The 16,540-nt window shown below is 42.3% G+C and overlaps 1 protein-coding gene across 3 annotated transcripts in view; it reads right to left on the bottom strand.

The window, feature by feature from the left end:
• The window catches only part of LOC146796213 (cathelicidin-related peptide Pt_CRAMP2-like), a 130,318-nt gene that overhangs the window by 79,528 nt on the left and 34,250 nt on the right, over window positions 1-16,540 (bottom strand). For all 3 annotated transcript variants that reach the window (XM_085628718.1, XM_085628715.1, XM_085628717.1), the window contains exons 2-3: window positions 13,104-13,217; window positions 11,843-11,926 (exon numbers count right to left, since the gene is read on the bottom strand). In XM_085628718.1, coding sequence (XP_085484844.1) covers window positions 11,843-11,926; window positions 13,104-13,217 — 198 coding nt within the window. The remainder of the gene's footprint in view (window positions 1-11,842; window positions 11,927-13,103; window positions 13,218-16,540) is intronic.

Raw genomic sequence — 16,540 nt, 5'->3', positions numbered from 1 at the left:
TGATTACAGTCTGTTGAGTATCCTATAAAGCAACTTTAAAAAACATGAAACATTACATTATAAAACAAAAATGGGATCCCCATGTGCTCGCCTGTGAAACTAAAAACACCAAGGGTTTCTGGATCTCTGTTAGGACTTTAACAGCTCGTGATAGCAATTTAACAAGTTTAAATGTACACATACATCACAACTATGGGTTATCTATTTTTCCAATATCTACCAATAAAACACATGTTTGAATGATGGCTGGTCTGACTCCCCCCAAGGACTTTTTATTGAATTATGGGAGGTCATAAGTGCCTTACAAGAGAGTACTTCAGGTAAGGCGCCAAGCTCCAACGGGGTTCGCATGGATTTATACAAGTGTAATACTGATTTATGGGCAACCCCGCTTTCCATTCTTTTTAATAAAAACGTTAAAAATCAAATTCCGAGATCCTGGTCTTCATCTACTGTTGTACCATTTTTTTAAAAGGAGAACCAGCAGCAACCCAGCTGGTACAGGTCAATAATTGCCATTACATTTCTTGGTACAGTCTTTTTTAATAGGATTTGAGAATGGGCAGAGAAGAATCACATTATTAACCTACACCAATAAGGGTTCTGTGAGGCCCTAGGTACTTTGTAGCAGTGCTTGAATCTCCAATTGATTCTTGGTAATTATGCTGTAGTCAAGCACTGGCCTATTCACCTGGCCTTTATGGATCTCTCATGTGCTTTTGTCCAAGTCAACAGGTCAAACGTTATGCAAATTCTTCCAGATTTGGATGTAGATGCCCCTCTGCTGCATTTTCTTGCTGAAAAACATATTGATCTGAGGCTACAGTGTATTTTGATCCTGATGGCGAGCACTCGTCCTCTTTAAACTTGAGCGTGAAGTGTGGCAGGGCTGCATCTTAGCGCCATGCCATTCTTAATATAAACAATTTGTATAAACCACAGACACTGTGCGGCCTGTAACTGCTTATTATTAAATGAACACAGGTTCCAGCTTTACTATACACAGATGACGCAGTATTACCAGTGACGGCTGGTACCCTAAATATTTGGTAGGGCAATCAACCAACCACTGGCCAGCATGAGGTCAACTATTATATGTTGACAATAATAAAAAAAAGATTTTTTAACTTTATTGCTATATGGTACACTGGCTCTTATTAAAAGTTTTTCTAATGTTTTTGGTTCTATATCAATTGACCTAGTGGCTGATATCTGTATCAATTTTGATTGCCTAGGAATATACTCTTCACTGTGTTTGTTGCCCTGTCCTAGGAATTGACCTAAATATTTTACAGGGGGTCCTTGTTACTTTCAAAGAACAGCATGAGGTCAACGCAAAGCTGTCATGGCGTGTAATGAACAGTGTGTATAACGAACCATGACTGAGAGCTCTGGCGTAGAGGGCAAGGCTAAAGGCAATTCGGAAAGAACTAAAAATATAAAAATAAGAAATGTACTTACCCATTCCTGTGGCTTGCCTCCTATTCTGGTCCTCCTAGTTCTTCAGTCCCTCTGTGGCCTCTGCAGCAGTTGAAGTATCCCACCGATCCAGACTCTGCTCTCATGCTGCTGAAAATGTGAAGCAGCATGAGAGCAGCCCCAGGATTGACTGGAGCAGGATGCCTCGATGCTCCTGCAGGCACCAAGGGCCTTTGACTGCTTTCCATCCAGCTGTCTATGTCAGCTGGGTGCAGTGGTTTAAAGTGCGTATGTCAGGCTGGCCATCGCAAGAAATTTGGCCGAAACGACATGTGCACATTAAACTGGCTTGAGTGAGAAACACTCCGCTGCTGCCAGTCGGCAGCAGTGGCCCCATCCTCAAACATGGCTGGCTGGGGAAAGGGAAAAATAAAATGGTAATAAATTAATTCTATTACCATTTAATGTTCACCTTTGCAGTGCTGGCAGCAGGGGGTTGATGTTCCTCTGCACTAATGCTGAGAAGTTTGAAGATATTGGTAGCAGCGTTCTTTGACTTTATGACTGAATTAGATCTGGAGACCAATTTTAGAAACTCCCAGGTTATGGCATGTGGGCTCCATAGCTCTTTTCTGCAAGCCCTCTCTTTCGAGGCAATGCATTGACAATGGATTCCCAATTTCCCTATCTTTGTCTTTGATTCCTCAAATTCATGGGGCCACAACCTATTTATCAGGAGACATAAAATGTAGACAGTCGGAGGGCACCTTATTCAAAATAACTTCAGTAATTGGAAGTAAGCCTCTGCTCCCTTATTGGAAACATTTAAAAGACAATGTGTGCTGGTGGTACTATATGGCACTGGAGTTTGGGGCTATGCATGCATGCTATCCTATGTATTTTGAAGCTGGGGGAGAATTGAGGTCTTTTGTGTCTACCCTCCTCGAATTCTAGCTTAACATGTCACGAGGACCTGGGACATTCATTGATCGAGGATTTTATTAAACTTGCCTCCCTAATTCTTTGGTTATCTGTATGGTTAAATCCACAAGCTCATTTTAATCAACTTGTCATAAGTGATTGCCTAACCTGTGATAAGGGCATTAAAATATCATGGCTCTCAAAGGTCAAGGTGACCTTAGAAATTTTGGGGATGTCTTATCTTTTTAATAATCCATCAATTATCTGTAACACTGACAAAAGTGAAAGTGAAGTTATTGTTTTTGGACAAAAAGCGAAAGGACAGGGAAAGACAGGAAATGTTACAACTCAGAGTTGGGAACTATGCTGTGTCTCAAACGGGAAACAACCTTTGCAATGCAGTCAATACATCGCACTACATAGCAGTCATTACAACGCAACATCCTTTACATCACATGTCATTACAACACAGCCATTACATCGCATGTCACTACAACGCATGTCATTACAGTGCATGTCACTACAACGCAGGCATTACATCGCAAGTCATTACAATGCATACCATTACGACGCATAGTACCCTTACACTATCCAACACTTACCCTGCTGTTGCACTCACTGGAGTTAGAATATAGAATTGTAATTTTTACCCCTACACTATCCAACACTTACCCTACTGTTGCACTCACTAGAGGTAGAATAGTAATTTTTACCCCTACACTATCCAACACTTACCCTACTGTTGCACTCACTGGAGTTAGAATAGTAATTATTACCCCTATACTATCCAACACTTACCTTAAATGCGATGTAATGGTATGCATTGTAATGGTATGCGTTGTAAAGGTAGTTGCTGAAAATGCGATGTAAAAGAATGCGCTGTAAAGGATGTTGTGATGTAAAAACTGCATTGTAAAGGCATGCGTTGTAAATGTATGCATTGTAACGTCATATATTCGTCTCAAATGACCTGGGAGCTGAAACTTATCTGTTAAAGGTGGATGGGCACTGAAAAAGGGTCCTACTCACTTGATAAAGGATATGAGTCAAACCTCTCCAGGTTTTCGTCCTTTTGCAACAAAATGACATTTCCAGTATCTTTACACGCCACTCCGATGGTCATTCAGATCATTTGCACTTTGTCTTTTTTTGAAAGTTTTGTTGTATTTATTCTAAATAATTTTTTATCCCTCTGTTGAAACAAGTTAACTTTACCCAATATAGACCTGCCCCCGTCTGTTTTTATAGTTGTTGAATGGGGAAGAAGTCTGCTTTGCTGTTGTTTCTTTTCTAAGAGCTGTTATAAAATATCATATATCAATGCTTTTTTTGTTGTCTTCTTTAACAAGTTTTGCGTTTACTAACTACTTTTTTAAATATATTTTATATAATTGAATAAAGGTGAGATGGAGTGGTTGCCTGATAGAACTTGCACTATAGCTTAGGAATCTTCTTGTTCACATAGTGACAAAGGCCCTTATTATGAAGGTCCTGTTAATCCCAACGTGGCTGGTAATGGGGGCCGATCATGGGAGTTACTGGTCCTATAATGATTACAAGTTGTGGTGTTTCACCTTGAGATCTCAATTTCTAAACTCAACTGAAATTTGTGTATGAAACACTGAGGAAAACACAGGGTAAGCAGCATGAAAACACCAATCAATGCATGTTAATTTAAAGGCTCTTTATTCGGTTAAAAAATCCAAAAAATATACATATAATTCATTGTAACAATTCCATTATAATCGCAATAAAAAAATTCCAAATGTTGAAATCTCCATGATGTCATCTTAAATAACAATATTGTGCAAAAACAGCTTCCCAATAATCCATGTGCAAATATCCGAAACACAACTGCAGCTATCCTCATCCTACGGTTGTAGCAAAGATATCTCAATAATACATGTGCAAAATTTACAAGAGCTGCTAACACTAGCAGCATAAACATGAGCAGTCTCTTTTCATAACATAATTTATATTGTGTGCATTATGCAACTCCCAGTATGTCCTACCATTAATAGACTATAGGAAAATGCAGAAAGGGACAACTTGATTCTTATATGCAGCTAGTATAAATATTAGATTATAATTACTTCCCCACTACTTTAGACAACTTTGCTGCATCTGAAATACATCTAACCTTCCCTTTATCAGCACAAGGTCATAAAAGTACATAGAACACATGATTAGTTCAATCAATCGATACTTGGATAAATGGCTACAAAAAGCATCCCAGCAAGAACAACAATTTACATAAAGAATGTGTGCAAGTCAAACTGCTATGGAACCAGGATCGCTGGACTGCAGATATGACCTTAATCTTCACATGCATAGCAGATACTGTGAGACTGCAAACACTATGGATTGCCTAGAACCAGTATTCAAAATCCTAATAAGTGTTCTATAATATTGTATGTCCAGGGGCCGGCAAAGTGGAAGTATCCATTTTCCCTGATATCCCTGTAAGCTGGGCAAAAGAGCAAAACATGTTTGATGGTTTCATTAGATCCAGCACAAAGAGGGCAGGTTCCTTCCAGAACACTGGAAACTAGTCGTCATTCATAAGTAAAAGAACACAGAGGAAGGGCCCCATAATGACATTTCAAATATAATGTCTTACTTGATAGGGGCTCAACCTCATCAAAAAAGGGTCTCAGTTTAAAATCTACTTTAAATTCAAGAAATACAGTAGCTAGAGACCTATTCCCGCTTGCCCAATGTAAGTACGTGTCTTATGCTGTTGGTACAAGCTTTTAATGGCAGCCTTAGTGCCCCCTTGGAAGTATGTTGGAGTGGTCGAATGATTTGCACAGCCTAATTGAGTAAAGGATTATTGGATGTACCTGACCCATGGTATTTTTAGGGCACCAGGTAATCTGAGGGCTTCCTCTAGGCCCTACCAATGGGCTAATAGCTCCAGTGAAACCCAGATTCTGCACCAATACAATGGAGGCCTAAACACTATTTTTGAACGAAGTGCTCTCAGTCCCAAGTCAAGGTGCCGAGGAATGAGCAGGGTGCTAACAGGAAGGTCAGTCAATGAACGCATAAAGCGGTTCTCAAATTTATCCAGTGAGCTGCCATCTTTATGGCTCCAAAGTCTTGCTCTATATGATGCAGCCCCCACAGCTTGCATATTGTATATTTGTAAAGCTGGGTAAGTAGGACGAAATTGGGAGTCCCTGAGGGACCTAAAAATTCAAACTAAGTACTGTTCGTTCTTCAACTTCCATTTTACGATATGTGGAGACCAATCAAAATGTTCTGTTGGCCCAGGAAGTTGGACAAGGATTAAGGACCATGTACTTGGTCTTGCTGATGTTAACCTTCACCCCCTTCTACTTGCAGAAACACCGGAACTGAGCCAGAAGCTTTTGGAGGCCCATCAGAGATCTAGAAATCAGGAGGTTGTCATCTGCAAACAGTAGGGCCGGTATCTTAACACCTCCAAGACTTGGTACACCATTCCCACAGTCAGCCAAGTATGCCACCAGCCCATTTATAAAGAGCAGGAATGAGGTTGGGGCCAGAACTCATCCCTGTCTGACACCCCAGTTGAACGGGATAGTATCCCTGAGTTCACCCTGGGTCCCACAACGCACTTGTGCAAAGTTGCCAGAGTGTAACCTGATCAAGACCAGTAAGAGATACTTAGGGATACCGATATCACTCAGAAATTCTAAAAAACATCCTTGGAGACAAGATCAAAAGCTGACCGGAGGTCAGCAAACTTAATGTATAGACCGCAACCCCTGTGTGTTACATATTTCCAATGCAGCAACTGAAGACAATGTGATCGATTGTACTAACACCTTCTCTAAAGCCAGCTTGTAAGGGAGTCAGTAACGCAGCATCAGTAAGCCACTGACACAGCCTAGCCAAGATGATTCTACTAAAGAATTTATGCATACTGTCAATGAGGCTGATGGGCATGTAGTTAGCAGGGAGAGACTGGGAACCCTTTTAAAAAATCTGAATTATATCAGCCCCTGCCCAGGTGGAAGGCATTAGAGCACCTTTCAGAACAGCATTTAGGAATAAAACCAAGTAAGGACACCAATTGTCCTTTTCAGCCCTAAATAAGTATCCTGGAACCTGATCAAGACCTGGAGCTTTATTAGAAATATTCCAGTCCAAAGGAATCCTGACCTTGAGAAGACTTAAAGGGTTGCAATCATGGTCAGGGAAGTCACACAGGGAAAAAACAGACACAGCACCCACTAGACCAGAATCATATGATGGGTTCTCAGGTGAAACGGTGATGGGAGAATAGATCTCGGAAAAGTGGGCAACCCAGTCTGCAGCCATTATGTTTTTTACATAAAGGAATAATTATCCAGACTTCCCTTAGCTAATATGTGCCAAAAGAAACAATGGTCTCCTTCCTTGATGGCATGCATCATAGAGGTCCAGCTCTCGATGGCCCAAACTTTCTTGGCACAGGCTATGGTGGCCTTATAAGTTTGCCTAGCTTCTGATATCAGTGTCCTATCCTGTCTCTGTATGGCTTTAGATAGAATCAGTCTAGCTTCCCTGCATGACTTATTAAGCCATGTTTTGGCGGACTTTGGCTTCTTGTTAGATTTTGATTTCACAAAGGAGATATCTCCCAGTTTTAAAAACATGGCATCCTTTACAGAAGAAATAGTCTCTGCCGTAATCGCAGTGGCCTGGGACTGAATCAAGACTTGCAGAGCATTAAACCCTGCTCCCACTATGCCATAAACCTCTTTCATTACAACTGGGGAGCCCACGACTGAGCTCCATTTGAGGTTATGTCTGTTACTAGAAAGGCTGAGCAACCTGTCAATGGGTTCGGTAGAATTGCTGGCCAGGGCAATCCCCAGTGAACTCATCTACAGGTCTAAGGCATGATTATTGCTATCCTGTCATGAGTCAATACACATGTCCACCAATTTGAGTCAGAGTCTAAGATCTAATGGTATGTAATTGATAAGGCTGGTGTGGTTTGGGTGATTAAATGGATGCGTCCCTTCTGTATCGGAGGAGGTTCTCGGATTACAGGCTTGAAGGCCGTGATTTAATGTGAGTGCATTGAGCTGAATTACAATACCTGACCACCTCCAGATGACAGGAAGAGTTAATTGGGGAACATACCAGCCTTGATCTTTCTCATACACTGGATCCCCATCAGCATTAACACTCAAGGGCTCGAATTGACAGTTAAAATCGCCAGGAAACAATTTTGTACATAACAGAGGGAAGGGCTTCCAAGTATGTATTCAAAACATCTATAATAATAGATTCCAACCCTCTACCCCCTGGCCTTTGATATTCATTTTAGACATAAAACACTGATTTAGCTGGAAATTTCATGCTGACACATAGAATGTCCGGTGAACTCACCGCAACAACAGCTAAGATGCAGGATAGAGTGTTTTTGACCCAGATGGTCAGCCCACCGGCTGGTCGGCCCACCCCCTTATAGGCAGCTGGCTTGAAAAAATGTGCATAGCCGGAATGAAACATGGGGGTTATGGCCCAAGTCTCCTGAAAGAGACATATGTCAAATTTGCTGACAAACTTACACCATTCTCCGTTTGGCAATTTAGAGGCTAGCACTGCAACATGCCACAATAAAAGCCTAGTAGATGGAACAGGGAACCTGCAACAAGGGGGGGACTAAAATGGGTTGGGCTTACTACCACGGGGAAACAAGTCCTAGGGTCAGGTAAAAGAATGTCGTGACTTGGGAAATTAGATTCTGCTACACTAGCGACCAAAGAAACCCCATTAAATCCTGAGGGAATACCTTCGGTAGAGAGGGAACTAGGATTTGCTTTATTGTCTGCCACACAGCTACTAATATTAGCAATGATGTGGGGTAAATCAGACCCACGCAACACAGACTCAGCTTCACTGAAGTCGGAGGATTCCACAATAGGGTTGGGGCATCAATCAACATATGACAGGTCAGATAGAGGGAGGAAAAGGTTAAAGGTGTGAGATATGGGCTAAGTAGCTAAACAGATCTAGATTCCAGGGGCCTCCACCCCCACCTCCTCATGGTTGTAAATGTTGATAAAAGTAGCCCAGCGGAACAACATTCATGGCACCTCCTAACAAATTCTTGTTAGCAGCTGATTTTAGTAGTTGTTGGGCTAGTCAGGGATATCTACAATTAATTACAACACAATCCCCATTTAGATGTTTTTCTTTGGGGCCAACCCAGCAAACCCTTGAAACAAGCAAGATATCATTATACTTGTTGGATTTAAAATCAGAATTGTGAGACAACCTATAACAAACTTTGTTCTTGAGTTCTGAGGAATGTTCCTCTCTGGTGGTTCACAAAGGTGGCATGCTAGTTAACACAGCTACACAGGGACTGCACTCAAGTGGAAGGTTAAGGCAGGACTTGGAGGATTCGGTTATGATTCCTCTTTGTCGGACTTCGACTCGGGCCTCTTGGTGGTGAAGTTCCCCCACGCTCGAAGTAGCAGCAGGCGGACGCCCCACTTTCACCTCAAGAAGGGGCTGCACAGTCGGAGCATGTGATGCTCCATGTAGATGGGTAGAACCAGAGGCAATAGCAGTTGTCGAGGTTGACACCTTAGCAGTGTTCAACTGGGTGAAATATTTTGCCTGTTGTGATTATAGCTGATCAATGGCATCCTCCAGATTCTGAAGCCGAGCTATATGGTGAGAAATACAATCAACTAACGTAGATGCTATAAGGTCCAGCAACCTGGTCCAATCAGGATATGCAGTCAAATCAGCAACGTTGAGGCTGGTTGGCATGGCAGGAAGGATTTGATCAGGCTCTGTTAAAGTGGAAACTGGTGTTTTGAAAAAAAAAACTATGATGCTTGTGCTCTGGCTGTTTGAGATGGACCCCTTAGTTTATTATTCTGCTTTTTTTAGCTAATGGGCCATTAGCAGGTGAGTCAGTGGCAAGATTTCCTTCTGAAACAAGGGGAGGCAATATTGTAGGCTCATGAGTTAAATTGAGAGAAAAGCGTTACTCGGCCAGATCGATTTTTTTGTGAGGACTCGCGCTGCCCAAGTAAGGAAGGAGTCAAGTGTTCTCACAGCCCCATCAGCTTGCTTGCCATAGAAATCAGCTTGCTTGGTATTGGCGTCGACCCGCTTCCCATGTAGCTTACGTTTAACCATGACTCTGTTTGTGCAATTAACTGTGACACTCTATATCCTCTGTAAACTCTAAGCTCTGGTAAATAGCAGAACTCACCAAGCCACTAGGGACCAACAGGTAAAAGGACCAAGAGGTGTTGACAGCCAGGCCTCCTTTGACCGCTGGAAGCAGTGACCTTTCCACGCCTCGGAAATTACCCAAATCGAGCTGAGAGGAGGGTACACCGCGTGAGGCTCCACCGCTGGTCCAAGTGTCGTGTGCATGGTCCTCTGTTGGTGGGACAGGCCAGGGTTTCACATAGACGCATGCAGCTGTTCCAAGAGTAAAGATGGCTAGCTTGCAGGTTGTGTGGCTGCTGCAGCGTTACAACTCCATAAGCTGCAGAGAGCAGCCACCTCTGAGTGCACAGATGGAAGTATACTGACCGGTCCCTTAGTGTCCTTCTCCAGGGCCCTAGAGACACGCGCTTAGAGGACAGGAGAGCTTGTTGTTACCGCTAATGGAAGAGCTTCTGTAGTGCACTTGGGAGTGTCCTGGTCTTGCAGCTGGATTTAGGGGTCACCCAATCTCTCTTGCGAGTGGGAGTGAATGGTTCCTTTGGCCAGAGCTTGAGGTCACTTTTTCCTATGACCAGGAAACCATGTGAATGAATGCTGCAGCCATGGTCTAGACTGGTCTGGAGTGACCTGCAGCCAGGAGGTGGAATGTAGTGCCCTATTCCTTCAGCCAGGGTTTGAGGTCACTTGTTCCTGGAGCTGGACTTGAGCACTCTGTTCCTGCAGCTAGGTTTCGAGGTTACTTGTGCCTGCATCCAGGGGTTGGGTTGGAGTGCCCTGCTCCTGTAGTCCTGGGTGGGTGTCACTTTTCCTGCAGCCAGGTGGCAGGGTGACTGGCTCCTGCCTCCAGGGGTGCTGATCACTTGCTCCAGGCTGCAGCCCGATCCAGAGGGCAGAGTCAATGCAGACAAAACACTCCGGTCCTTCCGAAGCAGTCCTGTAAGAAGGGTGGGATCAGGACAGACCCAGCAGCTTCTGGTGAACCTGGAGGCGCTTGGCATAAATTCCTAGCCCGGGAAGATCTCGGGCTGACCCCGGCACCCCGTGATCACAGCTTCCTCGGGCCAGTCGTAAACATGTCCAGCGGGAGGCGCTGCTGGCAGTCCTGGGAGTCCCATGCAAGATCCAACAAAAGAAATAGCACGTGTGCCACCGGCGCTGGGCTCCCTCTGCCATCGGCGCTGGGCTCCCTCTGCCACCAAGCCCTCTCTGCTGCTCCTGCTCCCTCCCATTTCTTGCAGGGTCTGCACTCCGTCCCTGCCCGGTCCTCCCCTCCTCAGCGCCGCATGGCTCTGTCCGCGCGAGCCGGGAGCATCCAACAGCGGCTCCAGCGGGTCGGATCAGCACATTGCAAACCCCCTGGCCCTGTTGTAATTTCCTGAAATCTCAGAATGGAGAACATTTGCACCACCCCTCCCAAGCTCCCCGTACTCGAAGTTAGTGATGCCTTCAATATCGGTAACTCCAGGGTGCGGGTGGTTGCAAGATGAGAATACCCCAAATTTCACATAATTTGCAACCCCTCCATAAAAGGGGTTTAGATTAACTTCAGGAGCACGAAGTGAAGCTAACACAAACATGTTTTGTTCAATCAACAGTTCTTCATCATGTTTCCGGGTGGAGGGGGGGCAACGTTTCATATATAGAAGCAACATTGCAGAATTTCAAGCTTTCTAATCAAGCATGGCACAGTGGTATTTTCTAATGAAAATGTACTTCTGCCAGGTAGGATTTTTGCTGGAAGATCAAATTCAAAAATGTGTTCGGTATATCTTTCAAACGAGCCCAACGCTGGTCATGCTCACAAACGGCTTTCTTAATTTGTTTAAAGTTGGCTTTATTTGTTAACAGAAAAACTGTAAACTTTGTTTGAGATGTGAAACAGTTTGTGAAACAATATAATATGAACGTTCATCACTTTACAGGGCATTTAACTTAATGGTTAAAAGGGAATATACTACATGTGCAATGTTGATCAAAACATCGCGGTGCATAATATATAGATGTAACCTACTTTTCACTTTAAAATTCGTAACAGTTCATATTATTCAGGCATTATTTTCACAAGTAGAAATTGTGTGTACTAGAGGTGTGACTGGAAGGATGTCTCTGCTTTTGTCAATGCCACCAGATTCAACTGTCTTTTCAGGATTGGCTTTTTTGCTGTAGAATTTCTACAAGATGAACATTTGCAGTTATGCCCGCACCTATTCCGAAGTAATGCTCATGGTTATTTCAATGGATTTACCTTTACCAGGATAGCTTCTTGATTGCTTTCCTATTATTACCAGAGCAAATAAATGTAGAGAACGTAAACTGCGAAGCATACCTTTTGCTGCAAAGAGTTGCAAGTAACGGCTGGGGCTTCAATTCGCTGGTCGGTGAAGAAACTTACAGAACACTCTTTCACAATCTGTAAGAGTAAGAAGATAAGTACCTATGATTAATGTACTTGATTGACTCACCAAAAACTTTGCAAAGCATTTATTCAAAAAATAAAACAATTCTTGTATTGCTATAAGGATTAAGGGCTCCATTTAGAGTATGGTGAAGAGTTACTCTGTCACAAACGTGACGGATATCCCGTCCACCTTATTACAAGTGTCTTAGTATATAATGCACCTATAATGAAGTGGACTGGATAAACACCACATTTGTCACAAAGTAACTTAGACGCCAAACTCTAAATCAGGCCATAATTCATGTCATGTTACATTATCAAAAGACTTCATGTCTTTCAATTTAATTTTGCTTAATACCTTTCAATTTATCTGCAGTTCTATATAAAGCTCTCTGGGATGAATATATGACGTTGAAACGTATGCGTTTACAATGCATGCCTTTACCGCACGGTCAGTGCCTACGACTACATTGTTACCACGCGTACTATTACAACGCAAGTTGTTACAACGACTTGCTGTAGTGGGCGCTGGAGTTTGGAATAGTATAATTTACTATTCCAACTCCAGTCTGTGCAACAGTAGGGAAGGTTTCGGATTGCAAATCCAACACCTAAAGCCCCCTATAGCAAGTCGTTGTAATCACTTGCCTTGTAATGGTATGCATGGTAACAACGTGTCGTTGTACTGACCGTGTTGTAATGATACCGCGTTTTACCGACAGCGTTGTAAACACTGTTTCGCTCTGGGATCAAAGGGTCTCTGCTATACCACTTGATGGAGTACCTCGGTTGACCCCTCAGAAGAAGTTAACAAAATCTATCTCTTTTTTCCATTTTCTTCTTCCTCGTCTTCAAGGATACTGGTGACTAGCAGGGGCTCTGCAAAACCATTTGCTACCATTCTACCTGTCCCATGTGCTATCTAACACCCTCACTCCCCCCCACCCCCGCCACCCTCCTTCTCAGTCCCTGAGCTGAATCCAGATTTGAAAGATGCAGTGGCCATTTTTAGAGTAAGAAACCCTGGGATATTGCACTTGTAGCTGAGAAAATGTAGAGCAATACAGTGCCAACTTACGCTCAAGGTACCTGATATGTAGAACCATGACAACCACTAGGTCTCGTTGATTTTATATCTGTTTTTGCTAGTGACAACGCTACTGTCTACATCAGGCATATTCTTACTTACACCTCCATCTTTGAAGTCACATTCCTCGAGGTTTTCCTTCTCAGACTCCTCTCTTATGAAGCACTCTGTCTCTTTGATGGTGAAGTTAAGCTGTTGGGGACTTCTTGTTGCGTCCTGAGACAGTAGAGAGTAAATTACAAACAGATTGGTAACATCATTCCAAATGTCTATCCATAACATTGAGCATACTTAAGCAGAAAAGTTTCTTATGTGTCGAAATGGTCAGTTAAAATATATTTTAGTATGATGACGTTGGACCATACAGAACACTGAATTGAATCTGAGGGGGAGTAGTTGTTGATGAATTGTCACTTGGGCCGGCTAATCTATATAAGTACATTTTGGATGCCTGGGCAAATCAGGCTGAGAGATAAAATATAAAAATAGACAAGCATTATTTGTTGGCTGCTAAAGACTCCTAAGGATGAAACGTCTCTAACAATGGTATAATCTTACGTATTCACCATAAGAGAATATTTTGTCTCAAGTAGCTATTTGATCACAGCATTGGGACCTTAGAGACCTTACATGAAGTAAACATATCTGCACAGAATGACAAACAAGGAGTTAAAAAAAACTAGGGGGCAGATTTAAAAGAAACTGACACATCTGTAGAGATGCATCAGTTTCCCTGCATCAGCCTGCGGTACCCTTGTGCCATCATGGATGCGCCGTATTTACAATACAGCACACCATGGCGCAAGGATTGACAGATGCGTCAGAAATTCTGACGCATCTGTTGGCCCAAAAGCCACGCATTGCTGAAGCCGTGTCACAAGCACGACGCAACTCCAGCATGCATGTTGAGGTCTATACTTATTGTACTGCGTCAATCCTATGCGTGCTTCAAGCAGGCATAAGGTTGTGACACAGTGGCGTGATAGAAGTGGCGCAGTGAAATCCTGTAGATTTCACTGCGTTACTTTTACGAGGCTTTCCTGCATGGGAACGCCCACCCTGCATACATTATACTTGACGCAGGTATAATGTGACGCAGGGCTTTACAACGCGACGCATATCCATAGATGCATCACATTGTAAATTGACTGCATTGTTTACGCCGCCAGTGCATCACAAAAGTGACGCAGCGGCAGCGCAAAAGTGACGCAAGAGGCTTCTTAATCTGCCCCTAGCTTCCCTGTTACCTCTTACTCTCCCCGAGTGAGTGCACAGAGGATCTTTTGACCCCAGCACCCCCTATAAGAAGCAGCCCTCCTGTATCTAGTGTAGATTTCAGAAATTGATTTAGAAAGAGACTCACACATCACGGACTCCACTCCTTTAAAGCTGTTAAGACCCATGTTTTAAAAGGAGCCTGTGTACATCTGGTGTGATGTCTAGAATTTAGGAACACAATATAGAGCACTTACATTATGTTTACGTAACATTTAAATTGAATTTTAGAATAGCTTTTAACATCAAAATAATCTACAGAGGAAGAAGCATGAAGGAGGTATGGAGTAAGATGTGTTGTTGATAAGGACACAAATGGAGGAGAAAGGCGTTCTTTCCTAACAATGAACCTTTATTCAAAGGAATTCATTCTTTATTTTAAGTATTTTTAAAGGGGATCATTATATAAAATGTCAACATGGCTTAATTGGTATTTATTTGTTAATTCAACGGCTTACAGATACAGGTTAACACTACACTATACATAGAGTAAAATCTAACATCACTATTAACCATAGCTAGTTAATTATTGAATCATTTTTAATGGTCAGCCTGCAGATGCTAAATCTGAACATCTGAAGTGTCACACATTTCTTTATATTGAAAAGACATTTTCATTTTTTCAGAAGAGGAAATGAGTGCGCTTTCATTGATCTGTAGTTTGCAACCTGCCCACCATTACAGCACAGGGCATGTGTGCCCTTTGGCATCCATTTGAAGTTCCTAGCATCATTTCCACAGAACTGAAAGTTGTGGCTATACTTCTCAGCTCCTACATGATGCAAGCCTCGCAGGAAAGATCTGAGAGGTATGGGTGATCCCGCATCGTCTACCCTCCATGTTGTTTGGGTACCTTGAAATAGTATCAGATGTTGTTCCTCACATGGCAGAGTAATTGTAACACCTTATATCTGACTTGCTTTGGATGTAATCAAGGATCAGCGAATCACAATCAATAGTAAAGTATGGTTGAGAACAACGTATGCTTTCAATGAAAGATTTTTGCTTGCGTTCAATAATAAATTTGTAACTAAGGGAGAGCCCACTCCTTTGAGGCTATCAGTAGCTTTTTGCTAGCCCCATGCAAACATAGAGATTACAGATCACTGTTTTTCTTGCATCACACAATGCAATTTATACTTCAATTAATGTAGTATTTTTTATTCCATAATGAAATGGCATCTTTTTGGGGAAGCACGCTGAAGCATTTGGAGTGTTGATTATGGATTTGAAGCTGAGGAGTTCAAATTTTACTGTGGTTTGTCCTTTAGAGAGGTCAGGTTTGAGAAAAAAAGTAGGGTACGGTGATGCCCTAAAAAATTTCTACGTTGTCAGTAATAAGTCCATCTTAATCACTCGCAAAAATAATGATAATTGAAAATATTTCCATTTACTGATACTCACATACATTCAGGCAGTCAGTGATCAAATTTGCATTTTCAAGTCTGTGTGACCTCTAATTAAGAATTTTTACTTTTTATATCTTGGAACTCAGGTTTGGCAGAAACCTGGAATTCAGATTGGTAATTGACTTGGATTTAGGATTTATCAAAATTATATTTAAATCTTGAATATTGACCAGGTTGTCGAGCCAAATGGAATACTTCCCCTGTAGCTGATGAGGGGTTTTATGTATATATTATTACATCATCTGCAAAAGCAGTGAGGCTGTGCTATCCTACATAGTATCATCTGGATTGCTGAGTTATTGTAGAGAATACACAATGAATAAAGGATGAGGCAGTGAGTTAATCTATGTATTGTTCTGAATAAAGGATGGGGCAGTGAGTTCATCTATGTATTGTTCTTTTGGGAATGTAGAAATTACAAGAAACCTGGCCATTTACATATATGCTTGCTCGGTGCAAAGTTATAGTTATTTTACCCAATTTATCAATTGTTCAGGTATATTAAATTTCCCCATTGTCTCCCAGGGGAATGCCTACACCTCCCACTCAAACGCCTTCTAAATGCCCCCCTAGTAAAACTTGAATTTCATCCAATGTCTGTGCCCAGTGTATGTGAAAAGCACTATTGGTTGCAAATGTAGACGTACCCATCCCTGAGATGTATACCCAAGCTGGCTAGGTGTGATCAATGTGTAGATTACCTCAAAGAGAGGGACAGAAAGTATACAGTATATATTTTTGCATCAGCCTATATCAAAAATATGTGTCAATTTACAATGTGCTTGTTTAGAGACATGTCCTTTCTATGAAACAAAATTACACCTACTGTTTCCCATGACTGCAGTATACCACAGT

The sequence above is a fragment of the Triturus cristatus genome, chromosome 10 (genome assembly GCF_964204655.1).
Source record: "Triturus cristatus chromosome 10, aTriCri1.1, whole genome shotgun sequence".
In the NCBI taxonomy this organism is placed as follows: Eukaryota; Metazoa; Chordata; class Amphibia; order Caudata; family Salamandridae; genus Triturus; species Triturus cristatus.
Note: the sequence above shows the minus strand (reverse complement) of the source record. Positions and strands in the feature narration are given on the sequence as shown.